General features: G+C 53.4%; 1 protein-coding gene and 1 long non-coding RNA gene across 9 annotated transcripts in view; both read left to right on the forward strand.

The window, feature by feature from the left end:
• The window catches only part of NEURL1 (neuralized E3 ubiquitin protein ligase 1), a 99,831-nt gene extending 75,219 nt beyond the window's left edge, over positions 1-24,612 (forward strand). For 6 of the 8 annotated variants that reach the window (XM_077947467.1, XM_001113989.5, XM_028826812.2 and 3 more), the window contains 5 exons: positions 2,882-3,123; positions 3,496-3,817; positions 16,577-17,266; positions 21,594-21,740; positions 22,209-24,612. In XM_077947467.1, the coding sequence (XP_077803593.1) occupies positions 2,882-3,123; positions 3,496-3,817; positions 16,577-17,266; positions 21,594-21,740; positions 22,209-22,447 (1,640 nt within the window). In that variant the 3' untranslated portion in view covers positions 22,448-24,612. The remainder of the gene's footprint in view (positions 1-2,881; positions 3,124-3,495; positions 3,818-16,576; positions 17,267-21,593; positions 21,741-22,208) is intronic. The other 2 variants (XR_013398384.1, XR_013398385.1) reach the window with 1 other exon arrangement.
• Positions 11,882-15,823, forward strand: LOC144331339 (uncharacterized). Its single transcript, XR_013398396.1, has 2 exons — positions 11,882-15,495; positions 15,623-15,823. It is a non-coding gene; the product is annotated as an uncharacterized LOC144331339 (long non-coding RNA).
• Positions 24,613-25,381: the final 769 nt, after the last annotated feature.

Genomic DNA, 25,381 nt, shown 5'->3' on the forward strand with positions numbered 1-25,381 from the left:
GGGAGAGGATGAATGGCCTAGGGTTGGGATTACTTTTGCGTGCTCACAGGTGTATGTGTGTGCCCATGAGTGTGTTTTTGGAGCCCACATGCCTGGGTGCACATGGTACCCCTGGCCCAGAGTCCTCCTGGCCCCACCTCCTCTGTCTGTTCTGCTGCCAGCCAGGGTGCTGGGCCTGTGCTGCCCCAGCCCCACCCTCAACCCCTTACCCAACACTGGGATTGGCAGGGGTCCTCTCTGGAAGGGAGCCTTGGGGAATGTCTTCCAGGGGCTGGGTCTCTGGCCCCTTGTGTCTCCACTATATTTGCCCAGAGTCAGTGTTTTCTGCGCCTTTACCCAGGGCCCCAGGACCTCGAGTAGGATGGGTGGGAAGGAGAGGAAGCATTTTGAAGAGATTGGTGGCCCTGCAGTTGCTCCATGGATTCTGAGTGGAGGCTGGGGAGGGGGAACCCCAGAGGAAAGGCTCTCAGCAGCAGCTGGGCTCAGCAGGGTTTTAAAAACTGCTTCAGGGAGGTGTAACTGACATACACTAAACTGCACATGTTTAAAGCATCCAATTTGATGGGTTTTGACATAGTGTACCCCTATGAAATCATTACCACATCAAGATAAGGAACACATAGACCATTGAAAACCACCCATTAAAAAAAAAAAGATAAGGAACACAGCCACACTGCCAAATGTCGCCTTGTGCTTGTTGGTAATCCTGCCTGTCTCCCCTGACCATCGCAGGCGTCCACTCATCTGCTTTTGTTTTTTTGTTTTGTTTCGTTTTTTTTGTGTGTGTGTGTGTGGTTTTTTTTTTTTTTTTTTTTTGAGACAGAGTCTTGCTCTGTTTCCCAGGCTGGAATGCAGTGGAACGATCTTGGCTCACTGCAACCTCCACCTTCTGGGTTCAAGTGATTCTTCTGCCTCAGCCTCCCAAGTAGCTTGAACTACAGGTGCCTGCCACCATGCCTGGCTAATTTTTATATTTTTAGTAGAGATGGGGTTTCACCATATTGCGCAGGCTGGTCTCGAACTCTTGACCTCAGGTAATCTGCCCCCTTCGCCCTCCCAAAGTGCTGAGATTACAGGTGTGAGCCATCGTACCCGGGCCACTTATCTGCTTTTGATCACTACAGCTTCATTTGCACTTTCTAGAATTTGATAAAAAATGGAAGGAGAGGAAGGGTTTTGAAGGGAATGGAAGCCCTGCAATTGCTTCAGGAATCGTGTATTGCTTTGTTTTTAACAGGCTAATTTCACTCACATAGTTATTTTGAAATTCACCTATGTTGTTATTCATATCGGTAGTTCATTGCTCTTTACTGCTGAGTAGTATTCTATTGTGCAGATGCACCACAATGTGTTAGCTACCCACACAGCAGGGGTGATTTTTCTCTTATGCTTCCATTTCTACCTCTGGATGCAAACCTCAATAATGTGTGATGTTGCCTTTCACCAGCACATATTTTATGAAACAAAAGTCAAGCTGTGTCTGAGGCTGGCCGGAGCCCAGTGGGCATCTTTTCCAGGCAAGGCACCTGTAGCCAGTGCCACTCTCTGCCCTTCTTCCCAGCGTCCCCTTCCCTGAAATGGCCTCCCCTCCTCTGCACTATCCAGAGGCCATTCAGCTTCTTCCAGGCAGCCTTTCCAGACTATCTGGGTCTCTTCTGAGCATTTCCAGCCTTCATAGCCTGACGGCGTCCAAAGCCCTTGCACTGTTCAGCCGTTCCCGTCTTGTCTCCTTGGTGAGGACAAGGTGAACTCCTCCTCGTACCACCCCTTCCTAGTGAGCCTGGCAGGCAGGAAGCTGCTCTAGAGAGGCCCGGGGGCTCATGCACAGGGTGTCCGGCTGGTCTGGGGCTTTGGAGACTGTTGTCTGGGGCCTCTGGAGAAGAGGGGGATTGGAAATGCAAAGTGGTACAGAGGGATGCAGACCAAAGCCAACACAGCCCGGACTGAGGGCTGGGCCTCTCCCTCTCCCTTCTCTCCCTGTCTTCCATCTCCTTCCTGGAAGCCGCTCCTCCTCCTCTAGGGAGTGGAAGGGTCTGGACAGGCCCAATGCCGAGCTCTTTGCATCATTAAATTCCTGCCTTGGAGGACCAAAATTTGAAACATCCCAGAAGGCCTCTGTCACGTTTTGTGGCTTTCTACGGCTCCACCCACTTCTCCTCCATTCTTCATTGTTCTCTTTCCCCACGGTGACAGGATGGGCGGGCTCCACCTCCTGAAGGACAGGGCGTGGATCTTGGGGGCCCCACCAGAATCCCCAGCCCTTGAGGCTGTGTATTAATTAATGCTGCCTGTGCTGCTGAGACTTGTCTTGGAGCCACAGAGTAGAGGCCACCCATTGTGCCAGAGAGGGAAGTGTTGTCTTCCCCAAGGTCACAGAGCCAGTTAGTGACAGCCCCGAGGACAGGATCCATGTATGTTTCATGTCTGTGTCTCCAGTGCTCAGGACAGAGCTTGGTTTTCAGCAGATATGTCATAAATATTTATTGAATAAAATAAATAAACCAAGGATGGTGGAGTGCCAGTGAGTGGTGGTGGAGGGCAGTAGTAAAGGCGATGTGCTACCATGGTAGGAGGTGAAAGGCAGAGGGTGTTAAATACTAGTGGGGAGAGGAGGTGGGAGAGGGTGGGGGTGGAAGGTGATGGGGAAGGCTGAGGGGAGAAGTGGTGGGTAGTGAACCAGTAGAGCATGGTGGCAGATGGTGGAGTGGGAGATGGTGAGAGATGGTGGCAGAAGGATGGTGGCAAGGGGTGGCAACAGTGGTGGAAGAACTGAGCTCCGGGTGACTTCTGGTCATGCCCAGCCTCCTCCCTTACCTAGGGGACTCTGGTCTGGCTCGTGGACCCGTCAAGTTCTCTGACACTGTGGCCTGTTCCTTTGCAGACTCCATCGGGGGCCCCTTCCCCGTCACTTCTCACCGATGCCACCACAAGCAGAAGCACTGCCCAGCGGTGCTGCCTGGTGGGGGGCTCCCAGCCACGCCGCTGCTCTTCCACCCGCACACCAAGGGCTCCCAGATCCTCATGGACCTCAGCCACAAGGCTGTCAAGAGGCAGGCCAGCTTCTGCAACGCCATCACCTTCAGCAACCGCCCGGTCCTCATCTACGAGCAAGTCAGGCTGAAGGTGGGCCTGCCCCCGTCCCCGCCCCCGCCCCGTGCTTCCTGCTTCCCTCACGGCGTTCCCTGGGCCTCTGGACTCTGCCTGCTGCCACCCCCACCACCATACCCTGCCCCCGCCTTTTCTCTCTGGTGACCCTCTTCCCTCTTCCTTATGCCTTTCTCAACCTCCCTGTGTGACAAGGAAGGAACCGGGAGGGCAGTGGCCGCGGGAACCCCTTGCTGTCTTCCCAGCAGGGAGGGCTCCTGGGAGGGAACCGTGCTGGAATGGTGGGCAGGCTGCTGTGGGATGCTCCAGGGAGTCCACCCGAGGGGGGCTACCCTTGGTCCGATTGACCAAGTGGGAGAGGGTGGGCTGAGGCCACCCCCTGCCACCCAGATCACCAAGAAGCAGTGCTGTTGGAGCGGGGCCCTGCGGCTGGGCTTCACCAGCAAGGACCCATCCCGCATCCACCCTGACTCGCTGCCCAAGTACGCCTGCCCCGACCTGGTGTCCCAGAGCGGCTTCTGGGCCAAGGCGCTGCCTGAGGAGTTTGCCAACGAGGGCAACATCATCGCTTTCTGGGTGGACAAGAAGGGTCGTGTCTTCCACCGCATCAACGACTCGGCTGTCATGCTGTTCTTCAGCGGGGTCCGCACGGCTGACCCGCTCTGGGCCCTGGTGGACGTCTACGGCCTCACGCGGGGCGTCCAGCTGCTTGGTGAGTGCCTGCCCCTCCGGCCCCTTGGTGCAGGGGACACCCCTCAACCTCTGGGCACTGCAGCCTGGCGCTGTGCAATCCCATCAGGCGTAGGGACCCTTCTCTGACTGGTGCCGAGGGGAACAGGGGCAGCCCTGGGAGCCTTGGCATGAACTGCAGAGAGCTCCTTTCCTCCAGGCCCATTGCTTTTCAGTGGAACCTGGGTGTGATTTCTGCTCTCTGCAGCCTCTCAGGTGGTGCCTTGGGCAGTGTGCAACCTTCACAATCATAAACAGCGACCTCAAAGACCACCACCCCCAGAAGAAATTAAATTAATCATCACAACCACAGTTCATAGAACACTTACTATGTGCAAGGCACTTCATTCTTGCCTGTTTTCATAGCAACCCTGGGAGGGAGACCCCGTTATTGGGCAGAAACTCAAGTCCAGGGAGGTTGCATCATGGTCCCAGGAGCCATGGCGCTTGAGGGGTAGAGCCAGCCCTGAGTCTCCAGCTCTAAAGCCAGCTGTCAGGCCCTGGGCTCTGCAGCCTTCCAGAAGACTGGGTTCCAAGCCCACCCTAGTGCCTTTTGCAGGGATGTTGGATAAAAGGGTAGGATCCAGGGACAGAAGGCACTGGGGGAGCTAAGACTCTTGGCTGCTCCCTGGCCCCCAGCGTAAGTTAGGCTGTTTCAGGAGAGCGAGAGAGCAAGGAGGAGGAGCCTCGGGAAGCAGCCTGGCATGCTCAGGGGCCAGGCTTCCCTGCAATGGCACAAGTACCGGGGCTAGAAGAGGACAGGAGAATCTCCGACTTCCTAGGGTCACACAGCGAGTTGGTGGTTAAGGTAGGACTAGAACTCAGGTCACCTGACTCCCAGACCAGGCTCCTTCCCACCTGGCTCTCGTTGTGCACAGGCACTCAAGTGCACGTGCGCACATGCAGACTCTGGGTACAAATCAGGCCATCAGCAAACCGGCTTTGCTTCCAGGCAGAGGCTGCGCAAGCCTCAGCTTCCTCATCTGTGAAATGGGTTGGTGGGAAGATTAAGTTCCATCAAGGAGGCTGTGAGTAAAGTGCCCAGCACAGTCTCGGGTACCAAGTATATGCTCAAGCAACACTCTTTCCTTCTGCCATCTCTACCCGCCGCTCCCTGCAGAGAAAGAGGCCATGAAGGTGGTTGAAAAACGTTTTTTTTTTTTTCCTTTATGACTTCAGAGCCTAGCCACAGTGAAGCTCTTCTTTTCCACAACACCTTTATTTGAGCAAAAAGTCAGTGATAGTAAAAACAAAGAAATGAGTCAGAAGCCTGTTTGTTGAGTTCCAAACATCAGGAAGCGGTTTTTATTAGCTAGTAGTTTGGGGACTTTCTGTTTTTCACCTCAACAGAAGTGTTTCTGCATTCACAATGACACGTTCAGAGCCTGGAACTGGGCAGTTCTGGGTCTCAGCAACTGAAGAAGGGAGCCCAGGTGCTTTGCATTTTCTCTGTGAAACGGGTGTGCCTGCAGCCGGGGCAGAAAGAGCAGTGTTCATGCCCCTGAGCTACAGAGACCGGCAGATCCTAGCCTCGCGCTGTACTAGGTGTGGGGCCTCGGTTTCTTCATCTGTAATGTGGGGCTAAATGCTTTCTCAGGGTTCTTTGAGAAGCAGCTGATGCACAGTAAGGGGTCCGTGACTGTCATTCGTCCCCACCCATCCTGGGGAGAGCAGTTCCCCACTCAAGGCTCGAGTGAATGCCGTGGTGCAGCTTTGGTATCCTCAGTGCCCCATACTTCAAGGCACTGGAGTCCCAGCGCTTGAGTTTGAGCTCTAACCTGACCACTTCTGCCTGAGCCTCAGGCTTCCCACCCGGGTAATGGTTGTGAAGGCTCTGACTTAGCCCAGGGCTCAGCCACATAGTGGAAGGCGAAGTCTCTGCTCCCAAGAAAGCCACAGTCTTGTTGAGGGGTGGGCGGGTGAAGGTAGTGGGGTGACATTCTTGCTTTTCCCTAAGAAAATGTGCCCTTCCTCACAGTCCCCACTCTGGCTTCAAGGCCAGCCCCAAAGCCCCCTCCTCCCTGAAGCCTTTCTGGGCGGAATTCTCCTCTCCATCTCTGTGTGCCACCAAGTGGTGCTGGCGCTTCTCTCAGTACTGAGCATCGGCAGAGCCTTGGTCTGTCCGTGTGTCCACTTCCCTGCAAGATGGGGAAGAATCCACCTCTCACTCAGTCGGGCTGCTCTCCGGGTGGAGGCTTCTGCCTGACCTGCAGAGGATGTGGAGGAATATTTGCAGGGTGGGTGGGGGAGAGTAGTAGCGGGGGACGAATGAGAGGGCGGATGCCTTGTTAGATGAAGAAAACGGCAGGTGGGTGGGGGCCAAGGGCGACCCAGCCCTGCCCACAGATAGCCCAGGCTCACTGGGAAGTTAGGGAGATGAAGCAAACACTCCAGACGATGCAGGCACTCAGGGCACAACCCAAGAGAGCCAGTAAATCGCTAACTGCTGTGGTCATGGGATGCCTTCCATCTGCCGAGATGGTTTCTATCCAGTTATCTCATTTAACCCCTCTGAAGCAGGCCCACAGGGAGGGGTTTTACCCCCATTTGGCAGGGAGATAACTGAGGCCCACTCAAGACCTGGCTTGCCCATGTAGGGATGTGGCAGAACCCTGACTTGAACTGGGCGTTCTGATGCCAAAAGCAACACCTTTCCCATTACCCTCCAGCTGGTTTAAACATAAAAGGAGGCAGGAAGTCAGAGGAGACTGAGGTCAGTGGGGGAGGATGGAGGCCAGGAGGCCTTCTTGGAAGAGAAGACTTGGGCTGGGCCTGCAAGTTCCAGGAGGGTCCTGGCACATGGGAATGAAGAGGAACACGCCAGACGGCATGGGGCTTCCCACCCTCAGGGGCTGAGGAGGGCTTGGAGAATAATCTGAAGGGCCCACCCTGGGCCACAGCCCAGGTGGCCTGACCTGGTCCAGCCCCATCCCCCTGTGACTATAAATGGGCTTGCATGCAGTGTTTTCAGTTGCATTTGGAGTTCCCGACAGGCTCCTCTCTGCCTCTCTGCACACCCGATAAGGTTAAGGCCCCAGCTGATTCCGTCCCAGCCGTAAATCACCATAATCCCTGGGTATTTTCAAACACTGATTATGGCCCCTAAATTCAATTGGCAGATAAAGATATCCCTTCATTTTATTCCTCCTGAATTTTTTTTTTTTTTTTTTTTTTTTTTGGTAAAGATAGAGAGGGAGACACAGAGATTCATCCAGAGATCTGCTGAGGTGGGCGTGATCTCTCCACCTTCGTTTAGTGCCTGTCTTCTGAGATACTCCCCTCTACCCCAGGTAGCCTCAGGGTCAGCTTCCTTCCCTGCCTCCTCTTTCCTCTCCGCCCCACTTCCCACCTCTCCCTCTCTCCATCGCTTGCCCCTTTACTGCACCTGTATCTTTCTGGGATTTTCTCTCTCCCTCGACCTAGATCCTCTCACCCTTTTTGCTCTCCCTGGTCTTGGTGTCCTCCCCACTGCTGTCTCTCCTCTGAAGAAAGTCGCTGTCTGTCTTGGTGGCTCTGAAGCTGGGCCAGTCTTTCCTGGGGTGATTGTCCCCCAAACCAATGTCTGATCTTCAGGGATTTTCTGCCAGGCCTGCCCCTGTCCCCTTTGTCTGAAGCCTGTGGTCAAAGCCCTCCCAACCTTACCTGCTCTGTGTTTGTTCCTTAGACCAGAGGCTTCCCAGGGTAGCTGGCACATGGTAGGTAAGCAGGTCAGGCCATGGGTGGATGGGTTGTGTCCCTGGACAGAGTGGAGGCAGGGGCTGGTGTCTCTCCTCAATGGACGGTCCTCCCTGCCCTGACCAGAATCCAAGCCTACAGTGGTGCACATGCCATGGCCCCAGCAGGCCCTCCTCCCTGTTATGGTGCCCATGCCACAGCCCCAGCAGGCCCTCCTCCCTGTTATGCTGGAGTTCCGCAGATCACCTCTTTCTTTGGGGCGCCCTGGCTCAAGCCCAGGCTGGTATCGTCAAGAATAACAGCTTCCTTCCTCCAGGGAGAAGGGACCTGCCAGCAACTAAATAAACACAGATTTTATTGGGTGATTAATACATGGAGAAAGAAGCTCCTATCCCAGTGTCTCAAGATCTCCTTGCTCCTCTCAGAAATGTCGATTCAGGAAGAGCATCTGTGAGTCCCATCGGGAGGCTGGTGGGCCAAGAGCCCACTTACGAGGGAGCTCCAGAGCATCCCTCAGTGCCCACCACAGCCTAGGTACTATGTGGGGGCAGGTGGGAGACAGAAGAATTGAAAACCCAGCCCCTCTCCTGGAATAATGTTTTCCCTGGGGGACACATCATATAACTGATGCAAGGTGGTCCAAGTTCAATTCTGCAATCAAGTGTGAGCTGAAGAGTAAAACTGTGTGTATATGTGGGAGGGGAGTGCAGCTGGAGAGCAATCCAGGAGGACTTCCTGTAGGAGACAAGTTTTAAGTCAGGAACGGAGTGAGGTGAAAAAAATGGATTGGTTGAGGAACAATTTAGGTCAGACGGAGGGGTGTCCACAGGCACAGAGGTGGGGAATTGGCGGTCAGTAGGGGAGCAGATCCAGGAGGGGAAGGAATGAGGTGGAGAGGTAGTGGGTGACTTGTGGAGGTGAGGGGTGTGCACAGGTGTGGGTATGTGTATGCATCACAGGGGAGAGAGCCACGAGAGCTGAAAGCTTCCAGCAGCTTTTGTGCTGTCAAGTTGTTCAGTAAGAGGGACTGGCTGCTTGACAGTGGAGAAGTACGAGACCCAGAGATGGGGAGGGGCCTGCCCAAACTCTCCCAGCTGCTCATCAGCCCCACCAGGCCTGGAACCCAGATCTCTCAGTGTGATCTGGGAGTAAGGTCAGAGGGAGAAGGCTATCAACACCTCTAAATGGTGGGGCTGGGTCCGGGAGGGTTCTAGGAGGGGATGAGGTGGGAGCTCCCGAGGGCTTATGCATTCTATTCCATCCCTTGCCATGCACAGGTTCCCAGGTCTTGGTAAAAGACCTACGCCTGCCTACTGAGGAGAGAGCTGTGTGGAGACTCCTAGGGTGGGCTTCCAAGGGCCACGTGCTGCTGGGTGGGTTCTCCAGGCCCCCGGCAGATAGGGGCTTGGGTCAGGTCCTCTATCCAGGGCGTGCCTCAGCTTGGAGGCGCTGAGCATGATTGATCCCCAGCTGAGGACCACACTGCCATCTGGGCCTTCTGCTTCCCAGGCTAAACCAATATTTACCCTCAGCTGCGGCTGCCAGGGGCCAAGAGGCAAATATTAGTTTAAGGAGCCGGAGCCAGCTCTTGGGCTGGGGGAAACGGCTGAGGCTGCCGATCATGATTTCTTCCTCTTTGATGATTTTCATTTCTTTTTGATTAAGAAAAATCCTGCTCTTCCTTCTGCTTCAGAGGCTCTTCTGGCACTTCCTTTCTGCTTACCCCAAATTCTGCCAGCTATATCACTGCCCCACACCAAACCCTCCCCTCCGCCAGGAAGCTTTCCCAGACCTCCCTCATTCAAAATGACCCTTCCTCCTCCTGACCATCGGCACATGGAGACCTAAGTGGTATAAGCAGCTCTGAGTCATGTATTGTCCTGCTCTTTAAAGATACAGCATATATCCTCTTTGTATATAAAGGAAGGTATTATTGTGCCCATTTTGTAGATAAGGAACAGAGGCTCAGAGAGGTCTGATAACCTGCCCAGGGTCACACAGCTGGCAGTTGGTGGAGCTGGGATTTGAACCCAGGAGCTTGGGCTACATTACCTTCCAGCTTCTCTAGATGTGAGTCCATCTGATCTCCTTATTAAGTCTGGATGCCTGACAAGAGCGGGGACAGTGGCCCTCCTGTGCCTTCCAGAGTCGAGCTTACGAGAGTTCAAGGCATCAAGGATCAGCTGTGCATGTTGGGCACAGATAGGCCACCAGGGCCCCCGCAGTCCTGGTACACAGAAGAGGGGCAGTGCCCAGGATGCCGGATTCAGTGGGGAAGGTGGGTCTGCCTGCCTTATAGTTCCCCGGAGGCTCCCAAGGGCTTTGTCTGGTTCAGTTGTTCCTGTGCACTCTAGTTTTCTACCACAATGAATATATATAAAGTTGAACCACATGTAATCGCCAGTATTGGACTGTTTTTAACTTACAAAATAGGCAATCTTATGTTTGCCCCTAGCATCTGTTGGGCTCAAGAGATTGTACTGGGGGCCTTGGAGAGAGTGGGGGGCTCAGGGTGGGGTGTATGTGGAGGGAGGAGCTGGGGCCTTGCAGTATTGGGGATAATGCCTTTATTTCAGATGCACGAGACCAACTGAATCAAGGCTTGACTTGGTCACTCACTATCTCTGGGCAGTTCTCAGCTTCTCTGTGCTTCAGCCTCCTCATCTATTATTTAGACATAATTATACACGCCCCAGTTACCTCACAGATGTGGAAAGGCATTTACACAAATGAGAAGGGCTTTTGTCTTTAGGTTAAAAAGGAATACCTAATTTTAAAACACCACTCTCCCCCGCCAAAAAAAGCAAAGCCAACCCCTCAAACCAGCTCTCCAACTAGAAGAGGGAGCCTTGAACCCAGGTCCCTGTATCAGGCTGAAAGGAAAACCATGCAATCGAAATTGCTCCTTGGAACAAGATCTGTGGTTCTCCAGCTGGGTTCCTTGGAACACTGGGGTTCCACAGAGGTGTCTTGGAGGCTGCAGAGAAGGCCAGAGAGAGGAGGAGGGGACAGGTGCTCTGCCCACCTCCTAGACTTTGGCTAGAGCTTTGGGTTCTGTTGGACAAAAGGATTCCACTGCTTTTTAAAAAAGTTTGAGATCCACTAGACCAAATGATTCTATAAATCTATGAGATCCCATGGCTTGAAGATTCTCTGAATCTTAAAGTCTGTGACTGAGTAATTCTAGGATGTTCTGCCCTTCCCTCTGTGAGCCCCAGAAAACATGTTTGTTTCTCCTAAATTTCCCATGGTTGGGTTTAAAGGGAGAGGGTGGAGGTGGGTGCTGAGATGGGTGGAGAACCCCCTTGCCTGTCCAAGCCAGGCACCCGCCCTCCCCGGCTCCCTCCCATGCCCCGTGCCAGATGCGGACCAGCAGGAGGATGTTTGTGGAGACAGTAAAGGGCTGGCAGCACCTCCCAAACAGGGGCCAGCAGATACCCGCCAGCAAGCCGGGCGGCTGCAGGCTGACCCTTGGTTACAGATTAGCCAGTGCTCCGGATGTGAGAACGTCAACAAATGGGACTCTCAGGCTGACGGCAAGCTCTGCCTCAAAGGAGGCCCTGGCCTGCCTGAGGTCCTCCACGCCCAGGTCCTACCTTGGTTACCCTGCACTGCTGGCAGCGTATGGCAGGCCCGGGTAGCTTTCTGGGCAACAGCTGGCCCTGGGGCCCTCCTCAGTCTGTCCCCTCTCCCTCCCCATCCTGCTCTTCACCAGGTGTTTGCTAACAGTTTTCTCACCTGTCAACCCAAACCCTCCTGTGCTTCAGCCCAAGTCAAGTCAACTCCTGTGTCTTCCAGAATACCTTCCCTAGGCCATTCTGAAACAGGAAGGGGACTTCAGCCTTAGCTGGGGATCTTGATCCTAAAGGGGATATTTATTGTAAAGCAGAGAAGACTCAGAGGGAGCCTCAAGGAGGGTATGTGGGACACAGATGGATTCCCACCAGGAGAGTTTTTCTAAGTCATAGTTGTTCCAAGGTGGAGGGAGCCTTGGGAGATGGTAAACTTCCTGACCCTAGGGCCATTCTAGCTTCCAGCCAGGCTGAGAGATTGGCAGGGGTAAGTGGATTTCCTAGTTCCTTAGTTCCTCTAAGCTTCTGTCTAATCCTAGATGCCAAGACTCTGGTAATCAAATTGTATTCAAATATTTTCCTGACTTCGGGGCAGGCATGGTAGCTCACGCCTGTAATCTCAGCACTTTGGGAGGCCGAGACCAGCAGTTCACTTGAGCTGAGGAGTTCGAAACCAGCCTGGGAAACCTAGTGAAACCCTGTCTCTAACAAAAAATACAAAAATTAGCCAGGCGTGGTGGTGTGCACCTGTAGTCCCAGCCACTTGGGAGGCTGAGGCACAAGAATCGCTTGAACCCGGGAGGCAGAGGATGCAGTGAGCCTAGATCTTGCTACTGCACTCCAGCCTGGGGAACAGAGCAAGACCCTGTATCAAAAAACAAACAAACAAACAAACAAACAAACAAATTCCTGCCCTTAAGCCTTGCCCTTTCCACTGACTCCTGGCTCCTCCCTCTCCCAGACTCCCTGCCCAGGGCTGGGCACACAGTAGGTCGGTGAGTAGGGCCCCCAGCACCACCTAGAGGAGAGGAAACACATGGCCGGGACCTCCCTGCCCTGGCAGTGCCTGCTTATTTCTGCTCTGGCTCAGGGTGTCGGTAGAGCCACTGCCGGCCACCAGAATAGGCAAGAGCTGAAGACTGACAGGTTCTTTCCTGAATGATGGGACATGCAAGGGGAGTCAGCTTAGCAGCTTCTCCTCGTGGCCTTGTGCCGTCTCTGTTCCCATCATAAACACCTCCAAAGTAGGTGGGCACGTGTCCCGGCACCGATTATGTAACTTGTTGCTTCCGAATGTGGGGCCACCCCACTGCTTGGGGTGACAGGTTGCCCATCTGGTTTTTCTAAGCCTTATCCATCAAGTGGTGCAGCCCTGGGCCGAGGTTGGTTCCATGGTGTTCTCCCATGGCTTGGGGCCCCAAACACTGCCCTGACCTCTAACTTGGTATTGGCTCACTCAACTGTGACCTTTGCCGTCCCTTCTGCGGAGGGTGCTCTGACCAGCTCCTGAGTCTCGAGTTTCATCTATTTCAGGGCCTCGACACAGCTGGGCTCACTGATGGGATGGTTATTTTGGAGCTGCTGGCTGCCTGCAGCTGCTCCTGACCCTGAGGGGTGGAGAGGGAGAGAAGACAGACTTGGGCTGGGCACTGGCCCTAGGGATTCGTTCCGTTTTTAGCTGTTTCCTAGCAGCTTTCGTCCCTCCCCTCCCAACTCTAGCAAGATTTCAATCAAGGCTAAAGGGATCCACTTCCTACCCCCTTCTTCTCTTTGTACATCCTCCACTGTTTCTGCTTCCTTTCTTTATCCTCTCACCTCTACATTTTAGCTGCTGCTTCTTGGTCTTTGGTGATTTCATTCAATTAATATTTCCTGGGTACCTATCATGACTGATGTGAAGTCCTGCATTAAGGTTCAAAAAGCCCCTGGTCTGAGGACAGGTGTACCTGACTTTTAGTTGAGACTATGCTCAAGCCAAGCAAATACTAATATCTGAAGTTATCGGGTAGCTTCTTGGTGCTGGGGATGGTCCCACTTTACCTCAGCTTTCCAACAACAACTCAAGGCAGGTATTATTACCCCTATTCTCTAGGTGAGCAATTTGAGGCTGGGAGGAAGGTTGTTTACCCAAAAACCATCAGCCAAGTGCTGGGTCAGACATTTAAACCTAGGCCTGATCCAGACCTGGATCACCCAAAGCCCATGCACTTTCTTCTGAATCATGTGGCATTTCACATGCCAATAACAATGGCTTATATTAGCCTAATGACTGTGCCAGGTGTCCTATTTAGGTGCCCTGTGTACCTTACTCCTTTTCATCCTCACAGCGTCTCTTCTAAGGGGAGTATTAGATACAGATTTTATGTAAATCAGTAGATGCTGATTTCACTGCTGAAGAGCCCCCAAGAAGTTCAGCTATTTGTAGCCTTGTCTTACAGGAAATGGCAGGGCCAGGATTTGAACCTAGACTGATGACTTCAAATTCATTGCACTTAACTGTGCTCTTGTCCTGCCTACTAGTATATGAATGTTGGTTACTGAAAAAACCTAATGTACTTTTAGGTTGCATTATTAGAAGTATAGCATATATACCAAGGGAGGTGATGGCCACACTGTGCCTTGAGCTGGTTGGTGCACATCTAGAGTACTGAGTCTGGTTCTGTTCATTGTCTAAGAGGTGGGAAGGTGTGTGGGAAGTCTGAGTATTCCCTGAGAATTGTCTTCAGTACTGGGCTGATAGGCAGCTCAGGAGGTAGTGGGTTAAATACAGGGAGGTAGATTTTGGTTTAAGAGAAGGAAATACTCTTTAAAGACAGATTAACTCCACAGTGGAACAGGTTGCCTGGGAGTTAGTGAGCACCTGGTAGTGTGCATGTTTAAGTAGAAGGGGATGCCTGAAGGGGCAGAGAGACCAGGATAGCTTACATCCAGTCCCATGAAGAGCTTTGTTCTGAGGGTCTGCCCAGCCCCAGGAGCTCTGGACTGATTGTCCTGAGGTGGTGGTGTGGGCCCAGTGACAGCTGTGTTCCTGGAGCTCTGGCTGGACATATCTGAGCGACTTGATTCCTCTTCTCCCTGCTGTTACTGCCCCTTCCCCTCTCTGTCTCCCACCCTCTGTAGTTCCCAAGGGCCAGTGCCTGGAATCCCGGAGGGGTGTGGGAGCAGGGGCTATTCCCCAGGCTTCAGGTCAGCCCACTGGCTTTCCCCAGCTCTGCACCATTTGTCTCCCACCTCCCCCCTGCACAGGCCCTCCTCGCCTCTGCCTTTCCCATTGTCTTTCCCACCTCCCCCTGCACAGGCCCTCCTGGCCTCTGCCTTTGCCTCTCTGCAGCCCCCCAGCCTCTCTGCACCATCACTGTCAGAGTCAATTCCCTGGAATAATCACATTTTCCGGCCGGCTCCCTCCTCCTCGCCAACATGATTCCAGGAAACCCCAATCAGCCAGGCCCCAGGAGGCTTCTCCAGAGCTTTGGGAGGCTTGGGGGGAAGGGCCCACACCCAGAGCTTTCTGGGGGCCAGACAACACAGTTCTGGGAAAGGGTGAAAGAAAAAAGGGAGGTTTAGTGACCATGTCTACATTCAGGTGGAGCTGAATTTTGGCCTCTGCTGTCCCTACCAGAGCAATCCCCCAAGCTTTGCTGTCATACCCGAGAACCCCAGCCATCCTTAACCCAGTTCCTGAGGAGACAGCACAGATTCTCCCTTGGAGAGGTTCAGAGAGAAGGCCTGAAGGAAGGGATCGGGGTCCACGGTGCGGCTTACAGTGGCACCAGGCAAATTTGGAGAGATTGACTCACACAGAAGGGCTTCAATAAACAAGGAGAGTCTGGAAGTGAAGAATGCGGCATTGGGAGTTGGACAGACCTTTTTTTTCAATCCTGGATCTGCCACATGGTGGCTGTCATAACGCCGCTGAGCTTTATCTGTAAAACAGGAACACTTCCACGGGCTGCTGTAAGAATGAATTGCAGGGGTAATTCATGGAACATGGTGATTACTTTTATTGCAAGTTATAGGACTCCATAAAGCAGAACATAACACAGCCATTAGAAGAATATGGTGTTGGAAACGGTTATTGGCATGGAGAGGTGTTCAGGTGCTGGGGATAAGACAGAAGGAGCCCAGGAGTTAAACTTTTGAAAATTTTGAAAAAAGCTCCAAGGGTTCTTAGCCTGGAGTCCTTGCCCATGGATGGCTTCATGTAGTTCATGAATGCCGAGAAATTATCTACAGAATTTAGTGAGAATGTGCATTTTTCTGGGGAAATGGGTCATCACATTTTCAATGTCATCACATTTTCAAAGTGATGTAGTACATGTAAAAGGTAAAAAACAAGTGATGTTTATATAGCATGACACAATTTTTGCACTAAAAAAGTTACCAGCTGGGTGTGGTGGCTCACACTTCTAATGTAGTACTTTGGGAGACTGAGGCAGGAGGATCGCTTGAGCCTAGGAGGTGGAGACCAGCCGGGCAACATGGCGAAATCCTGTCTCTACCTAAAAAATACAAAATTAGCTGGGCGCGGTGGTGCATCCCAGCTACTTGGGAGGCTGAGGTGAGAGGATGGCTTGAGCCTGGGAGGCGGAGGTTGCTGTGAGCTGAGCTATCTCCACTGCACTCCAGCCTGGGCCACAGAGCAAGACCCCATCTCAAAAAAACAAACAAACAAACAAAAAAACAAAGACAAAAACAAAACAAAAAAAAACGCCAAATAAACACACAAAAAAACAAACCAAAAATACAGCCTTTAAAAAGGCTGAAAGGTCATGCATACAGATATTAAAGATGTTTTTCTCTGGGTGGTGGGCTTACAGGCGATTATTTTTTCTTTTTGCTGAACTGAATTTTCTACAAAATACCGTTTTGTATAACTTGTATGATTTTAAAAAGAACGATGAGTTTGATTCCCTATTAAGCCACTTTCAAAAGGATATCTTGGATAGATCTACTTCTCTCAGCCTGTGTCCTGACATGGCAATGGTAGCCTCAAAAGGTAATTGTTAAGGTTAGATGAGACAGTGTACGCAAAGAGGGTGTCTGTGTGTGTTTGCTGGGGAGTGGTTGCTCCCTGGCTTCCCAGGATGTTAGGCCTTCATCACTGTTTGTCAACAGAGTGCTCGGCGCTGTTCTAGGTGCTAGGGATAAGACGGAAGGAGCCCAGGAGTTAAATTTTTGAAAATTTTAAATTATAAGGAGTACACGTTTACTGTAGAAAATGGGGAAGTACATATTTGCATATAGCAAGCACCTGTGAGTATTTGGAAGCACTCACATGGTTTAAGTTTCTGCTTCCCCCCACCTATTCCTCTGTTTAAACAGATGTTCTGCAAGAGCAGTTTCTTGACTGTGCTCGCTAATTTATGTCACAAGTATCGTGTGCGGCATTAGCCATCCGGGATTGTAACGGTGCGCGCGTAGGGACCGGGCAGCGGGGCGCGCCGGGGCCGCCTCCCGGGAGTCCTGCGTGACACCGCCCCGTGTCTCCCGCGCAGATAGCGAGCTGGTGCTCCCAGACTGCCTGCGGCCGCGCTCCTTCACCGCCCTGCGGCGGCCGTCGCTGCGGCGCGAGGCGGACGACGCGCGCCTCTCGGTGAGCCTGTGCGACCTCAACGTGCCGGGCGCGGACAGCGACGAGGCCGCGCCGGCCGCCGGCTGCCCCATCCCGCAGAACTCACTCAACTCGCAACACAGCCGCGCGCTGCCCGCGCAGCTCGACGGCGACCTGCGTTTCCACGCCCTGCGCGCCGGCGCGCACGTCCGCATCCTCGACGAGCAGACGGTGGCGCGCGTGGAGCACGGGCGCGACGAGCGCGCGCTCGTCTTCACTAGCCGGCCCGTGCGCGTGGCCGAGACCATCTTCGTCAAGGTCACGCGCTCGGGTGGCGCGCGGCCCGGCGCGCTGTCCTTCGGCGTCACCACGTGCGACCCTGGCACGCTGCGGCCGGCCGACCTGCCCTTCAGCCCTGAGGCCCTGGTGGACCGCAAGGAGTTCTGGGCCGTGTGCCGCGTGCCCGGGCCCCTGCACAGCGGCGACATCCTGGGCCTGGTGGTCAACGCCGACGGCGAGCTGCACCTCAGCCACAATGGCGCGGCCGCCGGCATGCAGCTGTGCGTGGACGCCTCGCAGCCGCTCTGGATGCTTTTCGGCCTGCACGGGACCATCACGCAGATCCGCATCCTCGGTGAGTGCCCGCAACTGCGCCTGGGCGTGTGCCTTTCCTGGAGGCGGGGACGATCTGGGTAGGGGACAAAGGGCGAGCTTCCCTTCCTCCAGGCTCATGATGATGTTGCTAAGGAATCACAGACACCTAAGGTGAGTTCTGGGCGGGACTCGGTCATCTAGTCAGTAGCCCGTATATGTCACCTGGGAGACTCACCCGGGGGTGAGACTGGGAAAAGCGCGAATTATTGAGTTTGATGCCCAGAATCGGATCAACCCATAGTCTCACAGATACATAAACAATCCAGAAGCACACAACCCAGTGACCACTTAAAAATGAGAGGAAAAGGCCGGGCGCGGTGGCTCACGCCTGTAATCCCAGCACTTTGGGAGGCCGAGGCGGGCGGATCACGAGGTCAGGAGATCGAGGCCATCCTGGCTAACACGGTGAAACCACGTCTCTACCAAAAATACAAAAAATTAGCCGGGCATGGTGGCGGGCGCCTGTAGTCCCAGCTACTCGGGAAGCTGAGGCAGGAGAATGGCGTGAGCCTAGGAGGCGGAGCTGCAGTGAGCCGAGATCGGGCCACTGTACTCCAGCCTGGGCGACAGAGCGAGACTCCGTATAAAAAAAAAGAAAAAAGAAAAAAAGGTTTCTTCCAGCAGTTAACTCTTTGAGTCTTGGTTACCATTTCTCCAAAATGGAAATAAAGGTCCTCACCTTTAAGGAAGTTTGTGAGTCCAAATGAGAAAAAGAGGTTGGAATGTCAGTAGTCAGGTGGTGCAGGGTGGTGTCTGATTGGGGGACTCTGGGGAATACCTGAGTAGGCAGCCTTGGGGAAAGTGGGGCAGCAGAGTTCTGGACCTGCCTTTTCTGGGGGGCACAGGGTGTGAAAGGCCTGGGGGATGTGTATTGAGTTAAGAAAAGAAGGGAGGAAGATTCTTTATTGCAAGACTTCTCAGAGCCTTTAATATGAAGTTTGATTAAGGAGACGGTGATGGTGGTTTTGGTGTACAGTTTTTACATACTAATTTGACCAGAAATCTTTTCACAAAGTGTCTCCTGGTACCTCTGTACCCCAGAGTGAGCAAGTATTCATGCTTTCCGAGTGCTGGTCTTTGAACCAGCTCTGTGAGACTGAGCTGGTTTCATTAGACTCACCTGGAGAACCTATTAAAGTGCAGATTCTTGGACCCCACCTCCAGAGATTTTAATTCTGTAGACCTTGGACAGGTTCTGGACATCTGAATTGGTTTTCTTTAGCAAGTATGCTTACCCAAGTTTGGAGACCCCTGGGCCTCACTGCCCCTAGCCTAGACCTCAGCCCAGGAGGCTTGATAGGTAAGATAATGTGTGTAGATGAGTGAGCATGAGGTAGTTACTCTATGAGATTGGCATACTGTGTATAGGCACATGTGAATAAATGAATACACATATGTTAATGTTTGTAATGCTGTTGGTTTGTGAGAGCATGCAAAGTCATATAAAAATCATTGGGGACTTCCAACTCTGGAAGGAGACCAAATGAAGATGGAGTGAAACATAAATAAAAAGGGAATGAAAGGGCCAGGCGTGATGGCTCACATCTGTAATCCCAGCACTTCTGAGAGGCCAAGGCGGATGGATTGCTTGAGGCCAGCAGTTCAAGACCATCCTGGCCAATGTGGCAAATCCCCATTTTTACTAAAATACAAAAAAATTTAGCTGGGTGTGGTGGTGGTGATGCATGCCTGTAAGCCCAGCTACTTGGGAGGCTGAGGCAGGAGAATCGCTTGAACCTGGGAGGTGGAGGCTGCAGTGAGCTGAGATGGCGCCACTGCATTCCAGCTTGGGCAACAGTGAGATTCCGTTTCAAGAAAAGAGGGAGAGAGAAAGAGAAACAAAGAAAGCAAGCAAGCAGGCAGATGAATCAGGCTTGGGTGAGAATTCAAGATGGAATAAAAAGAAATTAGGCTGGAATGCCAAAAAAAAAAAAAAAAAAAAGAGTCAAGCTGATTTCACTGACCAGGATATACTATTCCTCAGGGCAAGGAAATTACATAAGAGTAAGGTACTTTCTTCCCTCAGCACCATCTAATAATAGCTAAGTAGCTTTCCAGTAAGGCTTCTGTTGCCCAAAGAGGTTTACTAGACTGGAGCAAAGGGGAGGCTTAAAAAAAAAAAATCCAGATTTCTCCCTTTCAAGAGGGAGATAGGCCAGGGTGGGTGTTGAAGAAGAACCACCCAGAATTCAATAGACATTCAACAGAGTGCTCCTGATCTGTTTGGAAAATTGGGCATCTCAACCAGAAAATTGGTGTTTGAAGATCCTGACTGACTTCAAAGGAATAACTAACCAGTGGCAATGTATGAAGGGTCATTATTAACCTTACAGAGGAATGCTTAGCTTTATGGCTAGCCTAAGTAAACTAAGAATAGAAGGTTATTTCCTTCACTCATGTGTATCACAAAACATACAGCCAGTTCCATGCTTACTGGTGAAACTTTAGAAATATTCTCATGAAAGTCAGGAATATAATAGAGATGGCTTACAGATGTTCTAAAAATGCTGGCCAATGCAAGAAGGCAAGAAAAGTAAATAGGAGTTGTGAATTCGTGAAAGGAGGAGATGATAATTAACTTGGAAAAATATCAACACAGTAAGAGAAACCCTGTGGGCATCTATTGAATATCCTTAGAAATAATAATATCACTAAATGAATTAGAATTAATAACTACAGATAAAAAAGATCTCTTTGGGCACTTAGGTGTGTGCAGGGCATTATGTTAGGATTTGTGGGAGAGTCACAGGTGAATAAGATTTCCTGTTCTAAGAAAGCTCATGGGCCGGGCATGGTGGCTCACACCTGTAATCTCAGCACTTTGGGAGGCCAGGGTGGGCGGATCACGAGATCAGGAGATTGAGACCACCCTGGCTAACACGGTGAAACCCCATCTCTACTAAAAATACAAAAAAAATTAGCTGGGCATGGTGGCGGGCACCTGTAATCCCAGCTACTCGGGAGGCTGAGGTAGGAGAATGGTGTGAACCCAGGAGGTGGAGCTTGCAGTGAGCCGAGATGGCGCCACTGCACTCCAGCCTGGGCAACAGAGCAAGACTCCTCTCAAAAAATAAAAAAAAAAAAGAAAGCTCATGGTTTTACTGGAGAAACAAAACTGGAGTCCTGCGCACAGAACAAATAATACCCCAGCCTTTGTGGTTTTATAGTCGTGTGTCTGTAGTGCGTGTGTGTGTGTACTTGAGGGAGTAATGTGGTCTGGGGGTAGTCAGGGCGGCCCGGAGGAAGGAGTTTGAGGACAGCCCCCAGAGGCTTCCTGGACAGCCAGCTCTTTGAAGGCAGGGGCTGTTTCCAGCTTTCTGTCTGCACAGGGCCTGGTGCTTGGTAGGTCCTCGGTAAGGATTTGTTGAAGGGAAGAAAGAAGGAAGGAGGGAAAGAGGTAGGCATGGATTGTTAAAAAGGAGAGGAAGGCCAGGCATGGTGGCTGACGCCTGCAATCCCAGCACTTTGGGAGCTGAGGCGGGCAGATCACGAGGTGAGGAGATCGAGACCATCTTGGCCAACATGGTGAAACCCCGTCGCTACTGAAAATACAAAAACATTAGCTGGGTATGGTGGCATGTGCCTGTGATGCCAACTATTCAGGAGGCTGAGGCAGGAGAATCCCTTGAACCTGGGAGGTGGAGATTGCAGTGAGCCGAGGTCATGCCACTGCACTCCAGCCTGGTGACAGAGTGAGACTACGTCTGAAAAAAAAAATATATATATATATATATATATATATATAAAAGGAGAGGAAGTGAGTGACAGAAGGAGGAAGGAGGGGAGGAGAGAATCTATGATCAGAACAAGGTGGGAAAGGGTGAAGGCAAAGGCATTGCAGAGGTGCCATGCAGAAAAGGTGGGTGATATCTGGGGACAGTGGTGAAGAGTGCAGGGCTCTGAACAGGAGGGTGAGGTTGCGGGGCAGGGGAGATGGTAACGTACATGCTCCGGCCCAGGAAGCTTTGCAGAAAGCATACATGAGGAGGAGCGGAGGTAGGTGCCAGGCAGGGGCCTAGTTTGGAGCTGCTGTTTTAGCAAGAAGCAAGCAGGATGTGGCCTTCCAGTTCATAGGTGAGAACAGAGGCCAGGCTGGATGCTGACGGGGGTCAAAGTCTTTAGCTGATTAGCTACATTCCACGGCAATAATATCAAATGATCCTCTGCACCAGCCTGCAAAATCCCGCTCTCGGCCCTGTGGCTGGTCTGTGTGGTCAAGCCTGGGAACCCACTGTGAGAGATGGAGCTTTCTCCAGTTTGGCCTGGACAGGCAGCTAGCGTGTCCTTCCCTCCCTCCCCTTTCACAGGCTCCACCATCCTGGCTGAGCGTGGTATCCCATCACTCCCCTGCTCCCCTGCCTCCACGCCAACCTCGCCCAGTGCCCTGGGCAGCCGCCTCTCTGACCCCTTGCTCAGCACGTGCAGCTCTGGCCCTCTGGGTAGCTCTGCTGGCGGTAAGTAGGCTGGCTTCTCTGTTCCATGGTGACTGTGTGGGACTGTGGCAAGGATGCGGCCTTTGTGTCTGGGCTGGGAGTGGAGAGGAGCCGGAGCTGGGCTCAGTGAACCTTTGTTGCGGGGTGATTTCTGGGGTCATCCCCTTCTGTCCCCTAGCTCAGCAGTGCCAAAGGGTAGCTTAGGGAGGGACCTACCTTAAACGATTCGGGACCCTTTCCTTTCTCCATCTTGCCGTATTTTCTCTCACTGCCTCCTAGCCACTCTCCCCTCATCTGGGGGTGGAGTGGGTCAGAAGTGGGTTGCTCAGAGCTCAGCCTCTTCCCTTGTGCCCTGGAAGTTGGGTTGTCAGGGTGAACAGGCAGATCCTGATAAATGTAGGGGGACACGAGGCTGGGGAGCTCTCTTCCCATGAATCCAGTGCCAGGTTGGGCCATGTCTCCTCCTGACTGGTGCCCCCTTGTCCTCAGGGACAGCCCCCAACTCGCCAGTGAGCCTGCCTGAGTCGCCAGTGACCCCAGGTCTGGGCCAGTGGAGCGATGAGTGCACCATTTGCTATGAACACGCGGTGGACACGGTCATCTACACATGTGGCCACATGTGCCTCTGCTACGCCTGTGGCCTGCGCCTCAAGAAGGCTCTGCACGCCTGCTGCCCCATCTGCCGCCGCCCCATCAAGGACATCATCAAGACCTACCGCAGCTCCTAGCCCGTTGCGGTGGCCCACCCCGCACACCCATCTCCTCAGGCTTCAGCCCAGCCCCAGCTGAGGAACAAGCCAGTGGGGCCCCTTCTCTTCCTCATTTTGGAAACTTTTCCTCCTCCATTAAACATGGGAAACTGAGGCCCTTGAAGGTTTGGGGAGAGGGGGGTATCAGGCAGGGAGGGGGCAGAGGCAAATCGCCAGGCAGAAGGAGGGGAGGAGAGGAGGCCGCCCTCTCCCTGTCTCTCCCTTCTCTGCACCCAGCTCTTCTCTGCATGCTGAGGGCAATTGGGATCTCAGCCTGCCCTAATCTGTCCCCATCTGGGCAGGTTTCTAGGAGGTGTCTGTAGTCCATGTGGCACCTTTGTGAGATTAGAAAACTTATACCTTCCTCTGGGCAGCTGCAGCCCTGAGCCAGGGCATGTGGCCTGGCTAGTGCAGTGTGGACTGAATTTTAGGCTCATTTGCCCCCTCAGCCAACTGCCCTTGAGGAGTGTACAGCCTGCTCAACAACCGCCCTGGGCAGGCCGCTCCTGAGCTGCTGTCTCCCTCTCTGACCTATGCCTACTTTCTCTTTCCTCGTTCCCTGCCCAATGGGCATGGCAGCTGGGGGTGAGAGGCTGGTGGATGCCTCCTGTCCTGGGCAGGCTGCAGCCTCATGCCATGTCTCTCTCCCACTGCCCGATGGGCACATGGACAGGCTGCAGAGGGCTCCAGGTTCTGGGCCCCTGGCTGAGAAGGGGAGGACCCTGTCCTGGCTGTAGCCTTCCTGCCCCAATCATCTCGCTGGATGCCGCTGCCCAGGGGTAGCCTTTCGGTATGGGCTGGGGAAAAGGGTTGGTCTTCTGCCATGGTCCCTGAGAACAGGTTTGCAGCTACCCTCTCAGACCTTTTCCCCACATCTTGTGCTGTCCAGGGCCTGGGCTGATAGAGCCTGCGGCAGGCCTGGGATGGGCCAGGGCCCCGGGTGGGGAGGTGTGCGTTCCCTGGGCCAAGACCAGCCCTTTTCCTCAGTTTAATTAATTTATTTATTTGGTTTGTGGTTTGGGTTTTTTTTTTTTTTTTTTTTTTTTTTTTTTTTTTTTTTTGGTTTGTAGGTGAGTTCCCATCCTCTGGGCCCCTAGAAATACTGCCCTTGTATATGGGGTACCTGGGAAACGGTGCGGCTGAGGCAGTCATCACTCAGTATCTTCCCCCGACTCCAGCCACAAAGCTCATACCCAGCCCTGCCAATCATGAATTGGAACTCCATAAGGAGGAGCTAAATTGGGAGGCCTTTTGGCAAACAGTGTCCATTTTACAGAGAGGCAAACCGATCCTCCTTAGTGCCGTGGGGCTGGTGGTCACCCAGAGCCACAGAGCACCCTTCCTCCTGGGCCAGAGCTGGGTGATCATGGTTGACTCAGGTACGTCAGGTGGCCCAGGAGGTCCCCCGTCCATAAGGACATCAAACTTCCAGGAGGGCTAGTGTTCCCAGTGTGGGCCAGGAACAGGACAGGGGGACCTTGCGATGGCAGGACAGGGAGCCTGTTCGTAGGGAAGATGAGGCAGGGGCTGCCTCTCACACCTCCAGGTTCTCATTCTAAGTTCTGGGGAGGGAGCGCCCCACCTGCTGAGGTTGGTCCTCTCAGCCCTGCCTGCCCTGGCCTGGGCTCTCCCAGCCTCCCAGCCCTGTGCCCCCTCAGATGGCTTTTTGTTTTTGTTTTTTTGCATCCATCAGAGACTGCTCCTCTGTGTGGCAGGCAGGGCATGGGTTTTAGTCCTGGCCACTAACCACCTGTGTGTCCCTGGCTGAGTCGTAGCCCCCTGGAGCCCCGGCTTCTACTTCTGCAAAATGGTGGTTTGGGGAGAGAGGGGCAGGCTTTCTGTGTGACTGTCGGGAGTTCTTCCGTGAGGGCTGCCATGGGGCGGTGTGCCAGGACCTCAGGCTGGGCCTTTGTGGAAGTCACCGTCCCACTATGGGTCTCCACTACCCAGTCACTGACCATGGGAGACCCCTTTTGTGGGAGGGAGTGGGGGCTGGCTAGCGGGACCCCCAGCCAGGGATCCCAGAGGCTGAGGGTTGGGGAGAGGAAGCCATCATCTCATTACCTCTGTCAGTGCAGGGGTGGCTGCTGCTTCCCTTGTGCACTTGGGTCGCTGTGATTGTGAATAAAGGTGATTTCGTACCAGCCTGAGGGCTGTGCTGTGCGCGGAGCACTGGGGAAGGAGGGCCAGCGTGTGTGTGCACATGTGGGGGCAGGCTGGGGTATGGGAGGGCTGGTGTCCTGGGTACTAGGGGAGTCATCAGGAGGTGTGGCCCTTCCCTTAGGGGTAATTGCAGGCCTCTGAGGCTTCAAGGTTGGCTGGGACAATCAGGGAAGACTCCCTGGAGTCAGGGGCTGGAGTGTGACTTGGGGCTAGAATGCCAGGTGAGCCTTGTAAATTGGGAGAGGCCACTGCATCTGTGAGGAGCAGGGTGTGGTGGGGAAGGTGCCCTGGGATTCCACGAGGAAGCTTGGCTTTCCGTTAAGGCTGAGCAGGGCTCAAATCTGCTGCTTGTGGCGGGGGGCCGGGGGCGGGGGGGGGGGGCGGGTGCGCAGTGCCACCTAGGGGCTAATGGGAGGATGACAAGTGGTCGACTCAGGTCATCAGGGGCTGTGCTCTGAGCTCCCCAGGAACAAGGCTTCCACCCCTCTCCCCAGGCTCAGACCCCCACATCTGGAGGGAGCTCAGCTGTGTTCCCACTGGTGGGTGCAGAGGCCTATACCAAATGGGTGGTGCCACTGAGGAGAAAAGGGAAGCCTCTGGATAGAGTCCTTTAAAGAAGTGTTCTAGGTGCGCCGAGTGAGCCGAGTGGTGGGGAAGGCTGAGGGGAGAGGGGTGGTGGGGAGGAGGCAGCCAGACTGGCCCCAAGGTCTAGGCACAGTGTTGGAATTGAGCTCGTTTGGCAGCGCCAGG

This window comes from Macaca mulatta, chromosome 9 (assembly GCF_049350105.2).
Source record: "Macaca mulatta isolate MMU2019108-1 chromosome 9, T2T-MMU8v2.0, whole genome shotgun sequence".
NCBI classification, from domain to species: Eukaryota; Metazoa; Chordata; class Mammalia; order Primates; family Cercopithecidae; genus Macaca; species Macaca mulatta.